Genomic DNA, 15,324 nt, shown 5'->3' with positions numbered 1-15,324 from the left:
GGAAGGCCACAACTGGACACAAAAATGATGCACCCCCGGCCCGACCAACCAAGTATCACACAACCAAAGGACCTCTCCGGAGAGCAGCTGTCTCAATCACTGCCAGAAAAGAAGGAGACGGCTGCAAACGAACAACCTATCGCCACGACCTAAGGAACAGAAAACCCCTGCGCCGGAGGAGAGCATAAGCCCACCAACTCGACCCCTAGAGGTCAATGCCAACAGAAAAAGAGCCTCCGAGAAACAATCATGAACTGAAGAGGCCACAACAAACCGTGGAGAAGAAAAGAAAAAAGTGCACACTGTCCAAAGACCAGGACGACTCAGGCGGCGCACGAGCAGGCCGGAGGTGAACAACGCACGAGACAGCTTGCGAAACGGCACAGACGTAACACCAATACTGAAAGCAAGCTGAAGCGGATCCGCCAGCGCCGCAGGATACAAGGCGAAGTTCCCGAACCTCCACAAGAAAAGGACTAGACCACAACAAATGCAGCCACCGAAGAAGGGACAGAAGGAAAAGGAAGGACCGCCAAAAAACCCCACACTGCCGCCAAGAAGCATGCAGGTGGGACACCATAGATGAAACCACCCGACCACCAACAGAAGGCGAGAGAATCGAGGTAGAACCAAACCAGCCCCGTCATGGGCCAATCAAGCCTAGGAAGAGGCGGAGCCGTGGGAAGATCTTGGGTGCGACCACGAAGCCAGCAGAGCCGGAAACCCAAGCCGGCAAAGGAGATAGAATATCTGCTGTACAGAAAAACATCCCAACCCCAGTGAGCCCGCCAGGAGAGCGGAGACGACGGCTCCGACGCGAGACTCCAGAGAAGGGACACCAAGAGACTGTAAAATGCCAACAGGCAGGGAAGCCAGGAAACCAGAACCCAAACCTGGCAAGAGGAAAGCCAAAAGGACCAAACAAAACCCACAACAATGTGTAGCAAACGGAATGAAAGGTGCAAAGGTAAGCCGCCAGACCCGTACCAGAACCAAGGAGTGCGAGCAACGAGGACAAGATCACAACATCCAATACCAAAACAAACTACCACGGTACATGCGCAGGCAAGGATGTCAGATGTGGGTTGCAAGAAGTCGCAAGCTGATGAAAGAAAATTACAAAATGACTAGAGAACTAGACAATATAGTGTCTTAACGATTGAATCACTTTTCAGAGTACACAGGTACAGTAAGTTGTTAACAGGAGACGAAAATAGCAGTAAGTAGCGAAACATACATAGCATAGCCCTTCTGTGGCTACAAGTAGCCCAATCAGGCTATAAGGAGCCCATTCTGGCAACCCTGTGCAGCGCAAGACAGTGCACGGAGAGAAGATATAATCACGAAAGAACTAAACAGGACCGAAAACTGAGAAGCACAGAGGAGGACTAACAAACCCTAAAAAGGACCGGAGGGGAACCACACCAGAAGACGACAGATGTTCCAATAATACGGGAAGAAGCAAAAACCTTCTCGAACCCACTAGAACACATAGAAGCAAGCATAAAGCACGAAGGCACAGAAGACTCAGTCGCACCCGAGACCAAAGGTCATGCAGAACCCCGAGAAGAAGGGAACATGACAGTGCCGACGGATTCAAGGGACAAGGAACCAAACCCGGGGAGGAGCGAACTCCCAACAACACGTATGGAGAGGGGGGAAAGAAAAACTCCACTTCTCGTAACCGCAAGCCTTGCCCAGAGGGTAGAAAAACCCAGGCGAGGTCCAATGGGCCCCGAGGCCCCCCAAGTCAGCCCCCTACCAGCCCCAGGAACCCACAAGGCAGGTCCTGGGCCGAGCCGTCCCCCCAAAGCCCCAACCACACAAGTAAAGCCGGAGCAGCCAAACAAGTACTAAGAAAGGGAGCCCACTAGCAGACTCATACAACACGGCTGGAGGAACAGGCTCGAATGCCCGTCACTACCCCGGAAGGGGAAATCCCCGAGACTGCCCGAGTCTCAAGACCACCAAAGCCCCATCCCGACTTCGAAGCCACAGACAGTAAGGATCTGGATGCAGGGAGGAAGTGGTGAAAATAACGGGAAAAACAAGGGGACACGGAAGGAAACAAAACCGAAGCAACCAATACCCCCAAGCCCCGTCACACCAACCAAAATGGGGCAGCCTCGGGGCTTCCGGGGAGCAAACAGTCTAGTGCCTAGCCATCAGCGAAACGCAACGTGCAACGCCCGTGCTGCCTGTACCCGCATAGTCCGCATAAGACTGGGTAAACGAGTCACAAACAAGCAACAAAACTCGTAGGACTCCGGGCGAAAGGTGCCACCGACCCCACAGGCAGTAGACGGGGGCAAAGACAGTGAGAGTCACTCTGAGACAAGGGAACAGAGTAACCCTCAAACTCGCGCAGAGTGAGGAGGGGACTCCGGGGTCACATTCATCGAATCCATGCGTCCCTGTGGGGATTCCCAGGGCCCTGAGACTGAATCATGCTTGGGGATGCCCAGGCAGGGTACTGCTAACAGGCGCCCAAGTATACCAAGCAACCTTCTAAGAACTGAACTCCCGGGGACCTAGCAGGGGAAACCACCGGAAGAAGGAAGAGTACTCAGTACACAGAGGGTAAGAACCAAGGCAGACCCCACCAGGTAGACAAACAAAAAGAAAAAGAAAACCCCGCAAGAGGGCAGTGTAACCAGGTGGAATAGAGCCGGGCGTTATGATTGGTGAAAACAAGCTGCGCAGTACACTGCGCCCCTACCAGCGCAAAACTACCCCTCACCCTAAGGCTAACAAGGGAGACAGAACACCCTAGCACACAAAGGGCGGCCGAAAACCTAGCAGTAAATAGCCTAGCAGAGGCAGAACCCAAGGAACTTGTTAAAGGTAACCCCAAGCCCCAAGGGCAGTACTTACAGGGCACCTAGGGAAGGAAATCCTAGGCGCATGCAGCCTGAGTACTGGGGAATCACTCCTGGCTCACGCACCACCTAGAAGACAGTCACCACACTCTAGGTACAGTGCTGAAACAACCACTGGAGTACACGACCATTGCCCATAGCATCAGTCTCAGAACTGAAGGGTGGATAGCCGGGCGGGGGTCTGAAGCTCCCCCTTCCACCCCCACCCCCCCACCCACCCTGCGGTGACGTGTGATGTCATGCTCGTTTGCCCGTTTCTTTTTGGGGAGTTCTATCCACTTGTTCAGCTTTTGATAGCAATTTTCACCAAAATAGGGGTTTGTTTTGGGAGGCTTACCTTTCTGGGTGCCTGACCCAGTCAATGGCATAGAATGCTTCCAACCACACGGGGGTTTCTATAGGCCATTGCTCCCCATGCCTCTCTGAGGGGGTCAGGTTCTGGCTCGTGGTCCCCAATAGGCCCACAGAACTTTATCCACATGACTGATGTCACAGTCTGACATTAGCATGTCAACCTGGATGAGCTCCAGGGAACCAAAGGGGCTACCCCCCCAGAAAGAACCTGCAAGGTGGAAGGTGCCCCAATATGCTTTAACATCGTATGGATGGTCTGAGAGAAGAGCCACATGGTGAGAGCAAACTCAAGGTTGTACGTATCACCGATCCAGCAGGCAGCTGGGCGAAGGCAGAAAGAATGATCATCGCCCTGTGGCACAGACTATAGAGAATAAAGAATATCTATAGGCTACACCTAAGCCACAGGAAATCCCCAGGGTTCCATCACAATCATAATGCTGTACTATTCAAGTCACTTGTGCTGTCCAACCTTGAGTACTGTTCGATACTCACTTTCCTCTTAAGAGCAGGAGGGATTGCTGAAATAGAGGAAATATAGAGAACATATACAACATGCAGAGATACGATAAAACACCTAATCTATTGAGATGGTCTCAAAGCTCTCAAAATGTACTCTCTAGAAAGAAGACGAGAAAGGTACCAAATTATGCATACAAGGAAAATACTGGAGGCCCAGGTCCCTAACTTGCATAATTAAATAGCAACATACTGGAGTGAATGATATGTAAGGAAATGCAGAATAGAGAGTGTGAAGAGAAAAGGTGCCATAGGCACGATCAGAGAACACTGTCTGAACATCAGAGATCAACAGTTGTTCAATATTGATCCACAGTTGTTCAAAAAATTGGAAGTCTTCAAGAAAAAGCTGGATAGGGTTCTGCAAGACGTACCAGACCAACTGGACTGTGGTGATATATATGGGCCTGAAGGCAGCTCCAAGCAACAGCTTGTTGGACCAAGCTCTCATAAGTCCTGAGGAGTATAAAAACTCTCAGAACCCCATCCAGGTACAATCCAGATACAAGCTAACACAGCCTGGGCTACCAGGAGTGGTAGTCGTGGTAGATATTAAGGAACAAGAAGGTTTCAGTCAGGAAGAGTGGAGGGCTAAGAACAAAGCTGCAGTGTCAAGGATCCTGAAGGAGAAACAAATGAAAAGGGCTGAGCAATGCACAGAGAAGGTTTTCAGGCTTGGCCAGTACAACAAAAACAAAAATTTATTAATAAAGGTAGTACTGTATTCAGCAACATGGCCACCAAAGAAGACATTCTATTTAAAAGAGCTAACTACAAAATGTAATGGAATACAGAAAGGTATTCCTTCTAAGCAGGACATGACCAGGGACATAATAAGGCAAGCAACAAATAAGGCAGGCAGGCAGTAGATGCAAGGAAAAAGTGCAGGGAGAGGGAAGGGAGACAGGGAACCTCAGCCTCCAACCCAACAACCCCAGAGGGTAGTGGAGAAACCCAAACCAGTAATTCAGAAACCCAAGAGGGGACACAACACCCCCCATCTGCCACCCCGTAGCAGCCCCTCCCCCCTCCCAAGCCCAAACCCTCCCTTCCTCCTACACAATGCCTACCATGCCACCAAAATCCTCCCCCCTCCCCCTGAGCACCCCTATTCCCCCATCCCCTGGCCTTCTTCCTGTCCCAAGCAGGTTCAGGCAAGATCTAAGCCCTCCATCCCCCACCCCACCTCCCTCCAAACCCCTGGTAACTATGCCATAGGAGAACGAGCCTGCACCCCCTGAACCTGGACTTCTTCCTGTCCCAAGCAGGCCCAGGCAAGATCTAAGCCATCCATCCACCACCCCACCTCCCTCCAAACCCATGGTAACTACCCCACAGGAGGATGAGTGTACCCAAGTTACCCTGACCATGGAATGACATTCTTCACCAGTGGAAAGTATGTATGATAATGGATATAGGAAAGTGAGCTTCAAGGTAATGTATTCAAACATCAATGGGATTACTAATAAAGCAAGTGAACTGGCCGAAAGGGCACAGGAAGAAAACCCAGATGTAATAGGACTCGCAGAAACAAAATTGTCAGACATCATAACAAGTGCAGTGTTTCTGCAGAACTACTATATAGTAAGGAAAGAGAGGGAGAAGTGGCCCTGCTGATAAAGAAGGACTTGAGTTTTGAAGACATGCATATCTCAAGCTGTGAAGGATTCAGAGACTTCATTACAGTAACTATGACAGAGGGTGGACCTAAGATAATAGTAGCAGTCATGTAGTAAGTAGCAGACATTTACAACCCTCCATTAAATGACAGAACACCCAGACAGGAGTTCATAGGAAACAACATGGCAACCATTAACATAATAGAGAGAGCAGCTTCAATTACCTACAGGAATGGACCCAGACTCTTAATCATGGACAAATTCAATCACAGAAAGATAGACTGGGAGATTGGAGAACCACATGGAGGTACAGATACATGGAGAGCTAAACTCTTGAACGTGGCAGCAAAAAACTTTGAGCCAACATCTCAAGGGACCTACAAGAATGAGAGGCAATGACGAACCAGCTAGACTCGACCTGATATTCACCTTGAATGGTCAGACATAAGGGAAGTCAAATTTGAAGTCCCCGTGGGAATGAGTGACCACAGCGTATTGACATTTGAATATCTAGTGGGGGTAGGAATAACCTATCCAAGGAAGGGATGGGAAAGGAAAAGGCTGACTTACTGAAGGGGAAAATATGACAAGATGATGACCTCCCTAATTGGAATACCATGGAAAACAGAACTTGGAGAAACGACTATACAAGATATGATGAACTACGTCACCCAGAAGTGCCAGGAAGCTGCACAGAGGTTGATCCTGGCCCAAAAGGTGAAAATTGAAAAGCAACAGAAGAATCCATGGTTCAATCAGGAATGTAGGGTAGTGAAGCAATTGAGTACAGTACAAGAACATGGAGAAACTACAGAAATAACAAAACACCAGAGAGCACAGAGAAATACCAGAGGGCGAGGAATGAGTACCTCAGAGGGAGGAAAGAAGCAGAAACAGTAGGAAAATGACATCACAAGCAAAACCAAGACCCAACCAAAACTGCTCCACAGCCACATCAGGAAGAGAAGAGCAGTGAAGGAACAAGTGATGAAAATGAGAAAAGAAGAGAACAGGTACACAGAAAATGACAAGGAGATGTGTGAAGGACTCAACAAGAGATTCCAGGTCTTCACAATATTGCAAGAAGCCCCTGTACTAAGAGAGGAGGCAGTAAACCAAGCATCCTTCGAGGAATTTAAGCTCATCAGAGATGAGGTCAAAAGGAATCTGCTGGAGCTGAATGTGACAAAGGCTGTTGGGCCTGACAGAATCTCACCATGGATACTAAAAGAGGGTGCAGAAGCACTAAGTGTGCCACTCTCTATGGTGTATAACAGGTCACTGGAAACATAACCTACCAGAAAGCTGGAAGACAGCTAATGTAGTCCCAATATACAAAAAGGGTGACAGGCAAGAGGCACTAAACTACAGGCCAGTTTCCCTAACTAGTATACCATGCAAGGTGATGGAGAATATTGTGAGGAAAAGGCTTGTAGAACATCTGGAGAGAAGGAGCTTTGTAACACCCCACCAGCATGGGTTCAGGGATGGTAAATCGTGCCTCACAGGCTTAATAGAACTCTATGACCAGGCTACAAAAATTAGGCAAGAAAGCAAAGGGTAGGCAGACAGCATTTTCTAAAACTGTCAGAAAGCCTTTGACATAATACCACATAAAAGGCTGTTACAAAAGATGGAGAAACTGGCAGGAATTAAAGGTAAGGTGCTCCAGTGAATAAGGAAGTATCTAAGCAACTGGAAACAGCGAGTAACTGAGGGGAGGGAGACATCAGAGTGGCGAGATGTCACCAGCAGTCCCACAGGGCTCTGTACTTGGACCCATCCTATTTCCAATATATGTAAACAATTTTCCAGAGGGTATAGACTCATTCCTCTCAATGTTTGCTAATGATGCAAAAATCATGAAAAGAATCAAGACAGATGAAGATAGACAGAGACTACAGGATGACCAGGACAAATTTAAGGAATGGTCTAGAAAATGGCTACAAAATTTAAACTCAGGAAAGTGTAAAGAAATTAAATTAGATAAAAGGAGCAGGCAAACACAAGGTACCATCTGGGAGGTGAAATCCTGCAAGAGTTAGAGAGAGAAAGATCTGGGGGGTTGATATCACACCAAACCTGTCCTCAGAAGCCCACATCAAAAGAATATCAGTGACATATGCTAGATTGGCCAACTTAAGAACCGCCTTTAGAAATTTGTGTACGGATCCTTCAGAACCTTGTACAGTGGAACCTCGGTGTCTGAATGCCCGTTTTTTCAATTTTTTTGGTTCTCAAACTCAATTTCTTCAAAAATTTGACTCAGTACTTAAAGTTTGCCTCGGTGCTCAAGCTTGTTGGTACACGTATGGGCCGACAAAGCACATAGCGTGCTTCAGTTTACCAGTGTGTCCCTCCTAGTAATAATCGTGTTTGAATTCTTTGTGAAGAATTTCATTGTTTGTGCGTTATTTTTTTTTTAACATAGAGGTTCTTATTATATATCACACCATGGGTTCCAAGAAAGTCAGTGGTTAAGTTCAACTTAAGAAAATAGTTGTGAGGATGACAATAGAGGAAAAACAAGAGATCATTCATAGTGAGACAAGTGTTAAAATGTAGAGAAAAAACCCAGCGTTGAATGTAATGAAACGCCATTTTCTGGGTGAGTCCCGGAGACTCCCCAGGGCTATCCAGGCTGAATGGATATGTATAACTTTCTATCATCAAAGTACTTGGAGTTCGTGCCTACCGGGCACCACGAACCAGAACCTTGCCCCCTCAGAGAGGCAAGAGAAGCAATGGCCTATAGAAACCCCCCTTCCCCTGTGGTTGGGAGCATTCTAAGTCTGCCATCGACCGGGACAGGCACCCAGTTAGGTAGGCGCCCCAAAAGAAACCCCTATTCCAGTGAAAATATTGCTACCGAAAGCCCAACGAGTGGACAGAACTCCCCAAACAAAATTATCAAACTAGCTCAATGTCATCACGTCGCCGCACCGCCGTAATTCAACTCCCTATTCCCCCCCTTCCCAGGAGGGAGAATGGGGAGTTGAATTACCCTCCATGCAGGCGATCCAACCGGCAGTTCTTAGGCTGGATGTCAAAACACATGAAAAACACCGCGGACCAGAGGAAGAGAGGGGAGCTGTGGAGCCTCCGGGACTCACCCAGAAAATGGCGTTTCATTACATTCAATGCTGGTTTTCTGGGGGGAGCCCCGTCGGCTCCCCGGAGCTACTGCACCAAAGATAAGGAAAAGAGGGAAGGATCCGGGAGGCAGACGCCACGTGCCCTAACACATAAACAAGACCACAGACGAAACTTAAGGACCCTGCAGATGACCCGGGAGACCCAAACCCCAGAAAAGGAAGGAGGGAAGGAAGTGAACTCGGGCAATCCAAAACGCATCCACGGCCCCAGAGGCTAAGACACGCAGAGAACAGTGAAGAGCCGCAACCGAACAGCAAATGAAGCACCCCTGACCTGACCAACCAAGCAGCAACCCAAGGACCCCTCCGGAAAACAGCAGACCCAAACATCATCCGAAAAGAAGGAGACTGCAGCAAACGAACAACCTACCTCTAGGACCAAACGAGGCAGAAAAAAACGGAAACCGGAAACTCCCCGATCCGACTCCCAAAAGTCAACGCCAACAAAAATAGGAGACCTGAAAAACAAAACAAAAACACACCAGAACCGAAGGGATCAGAGACAGCAAGCGGAACGGAGCAGAAGGAACAGCAACACTGAACACAAGCTGGAGCAGCCCCGCCAGCTCCACCCTAGACGAGGCGACAATACACGACACCAGACGACGGTCCCGGAGCAACCCCAAAGGGAAAGACAAGACAACCCTATCAGAGACCAAAGAACCCTTTGCAGTGATAGGAAAACCGGAAGGACCGCCAGGAAACTACACACACTGCCGCCGAGACGAAGCACGCAGTTGGAAGACCAACAACAAAGCCACCAGTGCCCACAGAAGCAACGAGAAACTAGAGACAAAAACCCGAGACGTGAAGACTCGAGGGAAAGAACTAACCAGCCTCATACAGGACTGGATCGATCCGCAAAAAGAGGCAGAGCCGCAGGAAGATCCGCAGGATCAGAAACCGAGTAAAGCAGCGCCCTCAACCAAGACTGCCAAAGAACCAGAAGGAACAGCCGCCAGGTAACCAGGAAGCCAATCCCGGCGAGCCGGAAAGGAACCCAGGCGAGCAGACATGCCCCGTCCAGGAGGAACCCCCTCCCCTGAAGGACCAACAAGGCCAAACACCGAAGAGCCAGGGCCCAAGCAGAGGCCAACAAGGAAAACGAGCACCATGAACTAAAGCATGAGATGCGAAGCGAAAAACTGCGACCCCGCAACCCGAAGGAGCCACGCAACCCGAAGGAGCCACGCAACCAGCTCCAGCAGGGAAGAAGGACACATGCATCTCTGAGGTATACACGAGAACTACGCAGGACGTGTACCACACGAAAACAAAACGTACGTTCTGGAAAAAGAATAAAGAACAGCCGTAGCCAGGACCGGAATCCTAGCAACCCCTCTCCCAAGAAAAGGAACCAGTAGGGCAGGAGTGGCTGACCAGAAGTCCACAACCACCCACAGACATCGCAACATAGAAGCCTGCAGTGAGAAACAAGGAAAAAGTGAAAGAACTCAGTACCAAAACTGAACACTGGGGTAGCCCAATATCAGGGAACTGAACATGGACAGAGGCCCATTCCAGCGCCTATCATCAGTATAGCTGATAAGCACCGACCAAGATACACAACCATGTGTAGCATAGAGGGAGGTAAAATGCAAATAGGTATGGAAAAGACCCGAAATATGGACCAAGTAGCAGCCGGTAATGCAATGGACACGACCAACCACATCGTGCGTTGTGGTAGGTCGCACATACACAGAAGGACACCATGGATGTAAGGGTGTAGCCAGGCACCGAAGATAGGCAAGGAAGGAGTGTCCAGAGATCAGAGACCGAGTCAATGAATGAGGACACAGAAAGCATGGACCGAGGGAACGATGGAGTGTCCAAATATTGAGAAAAGACCCAGGTGCTGAAAACTAAACAAAAAGCACCAAAATTCAGGGCTGTGCCCCAAAGTACAACAAAGAACAAGACACACGGACAAAGTAAAGTCACTGCAAGACACACGCAAAGTGTTCAAGCAAAACATCTAACACCTCACCAAAAAAGCGAGAACAAGCACCTGGCCAACAGATTCGCCAGACAGTACAATCTCACTTGCAGAACACACACACTACTGTGTCACGACATAGCTAAGCCGTGCAATGTAACAGGAGCATCCCTAGTGGAGAATGTCCAGAAGTGCGTGCCCAGTATGAGAAGATGAGGTGCATGCAGTACAGAGGCAGAGGAAATGCCACTCAGAGCCACCCAACACCCACAAGCCGAGAAAAGAACTAGAAGATCACTCCACACACAAATCCAGAACACCCCGAGTATCCAGGGGGGGTTATGACCGAAGATAAGAGTAGCGAGAATGGCGTAGAATCCGCAAGAAAAGATGCGGAACAACAACACGTGTGCGCACCGCCCAAAACAATAACAACCTCCCCCTCCGCGCCTGAGAACCGAACCGCACACCCGTCTTCTGGGGAGGGCGCCAGCAAGGCAGATGTTATGAATAATAGGAATGGCGAGACAGGAAGGAAGAAGAAGCACGGAAGAGGACCAACAAGTCCTAGGAAGGACTAGAAGGAAGCCTCACCAGAAGTCAACAGATGCTCCATTAATATTGGAAGTATGGAAGAGTTCCGCAAACCAACAAGAACTGTGAGAAGCAATCGCAAATGCACAGAAGCACGTATGGCCCAAAGAGACCCTCCTGACCCGGAGACACGCAGGGATCCCGATACGAAAGGAATATCAATGCGACATTATCACAAAAAGGAGAGAAAAGGGGAGAAAAGCATGCCGAGGAATGACGGAACCGACGGACCCGAAGGGACACAGAACCGAACCCGGGGAGGGGTAGACCCGAAACCAACACGAACGCAGAAGGGGAAGAAAAAACCTTACTCTGAGGAACTGCAAGCCCAGCCCCAAGGGTACAAAAACCCAAACAGGGTAAAATGGGGCCTAGGCCGCCCAGGCATCCCTTATCCATCCCCGGGAACATCTACGGCAGGACCCGGAGCCGAGTCATCCCCCCAAAGCCCCAGACCCACAAGTAAACACCGGGGCAGTCATACAAAACACTAAGGAAGGGAGCCCACTGGTCAGACCCATATGGCACGGCTGGAGGAACAGGCTCGAATGCCTCCGTTGCCACCCCCGGAAGAGCAAAACCCCCGAGACTACCCGAGTCTCGACCAACCAGACCCTGCCCGAACCCCGAAACCCGCCGACGGTTCAGAACCGGAAGCAAGGGGAATGAAGTACTGTATGCACAGCAGAAGGGGAAGGACTAGGAGGAGCAGACGGAACCAGAGCCAAGCTACTTCCACCCCAAAGTCCCAAACCTGATAACCAAAACGGGGCAGTCTCGGGGCTGGGGCCGCAACCAACCTAGAGCGTTGCAGCAACCTATACCCTAGCATGCTACGCCACAGCTGCCTGCACCCTGCATATCATTATCAGCGGCAAGGAAGAATGTGAACACGTACATACAAAACACGTCGCACGACTCCGGGTCAAAAGAATCACTGACCCAGCAGGCAGCATGATGGAGTCACAACCAGTAAGTGTCACCCTGAGACAAGGGGACAGAGCAACCTTCAAACTCGCAAGATGCGAAGGGGAACTCAGGGGTCACATTGTTCCTCCTCCCCCCTTCCTCACTGTAATCCATATGCCAACAATAATCCTCAATGAAGGTAAAGTGCCTAAGAATATTATTCTGTATAAAATGTATTTTTTAGTTAATATATTTGGAGGTGTGGAACGGATTAATTCAGTTTACATTATTTCTTATGGGAAAATTTGTTTCAGTTTTCTAATTGTCTCTGGGAAAGGATTAAATTTTAAAACTGAGGTACCACTGTATACCACTTGCAGCAGGCCAATCCTGGAGTATGCAGCTCCAGCCTGGAGTCCATACCTAGTTAAACTTAAGACAAAGTTAGAGAATATTCACAGGTATGCCACTAGACTAGTCCCAAAACTGAGAGATATGAGCTAAAAGGAAATGCAATGGAAGCTAAACCTTACGACCCTGGATGACAGAAGAGTAAGGGGAGACATCATCACCACCTACAAAATTCTAATAGGAATTGACAGGGTGGAAAAAGAAACTATTTAGCATGGGTGCAACACGAACAAGAGGGGACACAGGTGGAAACTTAGAATCCAAATGAATCACAGAAACATTGGAAAGAATTTTTTTAGTGTCAGAGTAGTTAACAAATGGAATACGTTATTCAGTGATGTGGTGGAGGCAGATTCCATACACAGTTTCAAATGCAGATTTGATAGAGCCCAATACGTAGGCTCAAGAATCTGTACACCAGTTGATTGACAGTTGAGAGGTGGGACCAAAGAGCCAAAGCATAACCCCTGCAAGCACAACTAGGTGAGTACAACTAGGCGAGTACAGCTAGTACTCAAGCTGATGGGTATGAGCTACTAGGAGAGACTACGAGAACTAACCATCATGTCAATGGAAGACAGAAGAGTTAGGGAAGACATGATCACTACATACACAAGATTCTCAGAGAAATTGATAGAGTAGATAAAGACAGTTTAACACAGGGGGCACATGTACTAGGGAACACAGGTGGAAATTAAGTATGCAAATGAGCCATAGAGACATTAGAAAAAACTATTTTTAGTGTCAAATGTAGATATAATAGAACCCAATTGGCTCAAGAATCTGTACACCGCTTGATTGACAGTTGAAAGGTGGGAGCAAAGAGCCGAAACTCAACCCTCGCCCTCCAAGCACAAGTAGGCGAGTACAGCTCTGAAGGCCGACCTCAAAGTGCCATGAGTACAAGTGCACAAACCACCAGTGCACCCCAAAGAGCCAATGCTCACTCCTGATCTGGGACATAGACAGAGGAGCAATGAGACTCTTGATTCACCCAGGCTGAGTGTCCTCTCAAGTGGGATAGACCTCTAACAGAGAAAGCTCCCAAATGTACCAGAGAAAAAAACTACCAGGGCAATGGAACACACAGGAAAAATAGCTCTGAGCACATGCAGCTACAAGTGCACTAAGAGCCAAGTCCACACAACACAAACAATGCACAACCAAAAGGCAACAGAATGAAGTCCTAGTAAGGCTGGCATTTGGCTGAAATGTACTGGGACCAGCCACAGCTGGCAGACGACCCCAGGAACCCTACAAAAGACAATGGAAACATTGTTTCCAATCTGTATCAGCGACAGAACTGATGGCATTAGCCAGCAGACAATGTGAGCCCCCTCCCTCAAGTAGCAGGAGGGGTGGTGCACGACTGGTGAACGACTGCACTCTTGTTTCAAGAGATTCAATCATTTGTTTACACTGTTGGGGGAGTTCGTTTGAAGGTTTTGAAGCTTCAGTCACTTTTAATCCAGCAGTCCTCTGTATTGGTTCACTGACTTTTCCCTGGATGCTTTCCCAGTGTGGGGGGCAGAGTATCACCTGACCTCTGTGAGGGGGTGCCAAGTTCTGGCACTGAACCCCAGTAGGCCAAACAGAACTCCTCAGCTGATATAATCTAGTAGTTGGGAGCCATCTCAGCTTCAGGAAGCCACCAGGAGCTCCCCCCAGAAAGGACTGTCCTCTATATAATCACAGAGGACTGTGATTATAATGATATGTAATATAATGATACCTGATCAACCAGGCTGTGACTCATACGTCAGGCTGCGAGCAGCCGCGTCTAACAGCCTGGTTGATCAGTCCAGCAACCAGGAGGCCTGGTCGACGACCGGGCCGCGGGGACACTAAGCCCCGGAAGCACCTCAAGGTAGCCTCAAGGTAGAGATAAACAGCCAGCATTTACACGACAGCTTCTTTATCATACAGGCATACCTTTCATTATTTAATTGTTACTAAGCATACTGATGCATTAAAATGTTAATATATATTTACCATTTTCCACAATGCTAGAAGAATACTGGATTTTCACTTGCTGGCCTCGACTTCTGCCACATGGTTCTCGTGTTGGTCTATTGCTTAGCTTATCCGAATTATCCTTTACACTATCTTTCACTACAGGCTCGTGATCTACATCATTTATGTAATCAGCCTGAGTCACACTACTGAGTCTTCTTGCTACAAACATTATATTGTCTTCACTGTCATGGGTGTCACCACTGTTGATGGAGGTAGTATCAAGTGCTCCGTGAGTTACTCTACTTAACACACACAAGACTAACAATAACCCTAAGCTAATCCTCCAGTCATGCCTCCACTTCACCCTCCACTTATGAGTCCACCAATAGCTTTCATTTCTAGTTCTAGAATTCACTACTTTTGAACTACATGAACACATTTGACTTTTCTTTTGTTCTGAGCTTTCTCTCGATGCATATTGTAATTGTATTAGGAAGTTATCCGATTCAGTATCTTCTGTTATTCTTTCTGCTGCAATGGTTTGTACAGTTCTTAGTTGTTCTGATGTGGAGGAGTTGCTCTTGGGTGAAGCTGTTTTCCTGCCACCACTCTCCTTCCACCGAAAGTTTGGCTTCATTTTGTGATAAGGCTATTCCAAATCACTTAAATATTAGTTTTTCACCTGTAAAAAAAAATATGCAAAATCAATTATATGGTACTGATTACTTAATTTGTTGCAATTGTACATGAATAGGAATTTCAGTGATTCTAAGGTATAAGTACAATTGGTGGTTTCATTATATCAATTATACGGAAAAGATACTGTATCGAAATATAGTTAGGGAAAATTTAATTACTGTATACAGTGTAAGAGTCAACAAAAGTACAGTACAAATATTTCAGCAATGTTAAAAAACTATATTTACATGGCACAAGTAACTGTCATATAAAGCGTATGCTGTGCAGATTAAAACAGTACAGTTTTAATCTGC

The 15,324-nt window shown here is 47.9% G+C and overlaps 1 protein-coding gene across 3 annotated transcripts in view; it reads right to left on the bottom strand.

The window, feature by feature from the left end:
- Nucleotides 1-15,324, bottom strand: part of S1P (membrane-bound transcription factor site-1 protease) — a 181,533-nt gene that overhangs the window by 134,436 nt on the left and 31,773 nt on the right. For all 3 annotated transcript variants that reach the window (XR_006773386.2, XM_045749653.2, XM_069302196.1), the window contains exon 2: nt 14,369-15,014. Coding sequence is in view for 2 of the 3 variants with exons in the window: in XM_045749653.2 (XP_045605609.1) it covers nt 14,369-14,969 (601 nt within the window). In the remaining variant the exon portion in view is untranslated. The remainder of the gene's footprint in view (nt 1-14,368; nt 15,015-15,324) is intronic.

This window comes from Procambarus clarkii, chromosome 47 (genome assembly GCF_040958095.1).
Source record: "Procambarus clarkii isolate CNS0578487 chromosome 47, FALCON_Pclarkii_2.0, whole genome shotgun sequence".
In the NCBI taxonomy this organism is placed as follows: domain Eukaryota; kingdom Metazoa; phylum Arthropoda; class Malacostraca; order Decapoda; family Cambaridae; genus Procambarus; species Procambarus clarkii.
This window is presented reverse-complemented; position numbering and strand designations above follow the sequence as displayed.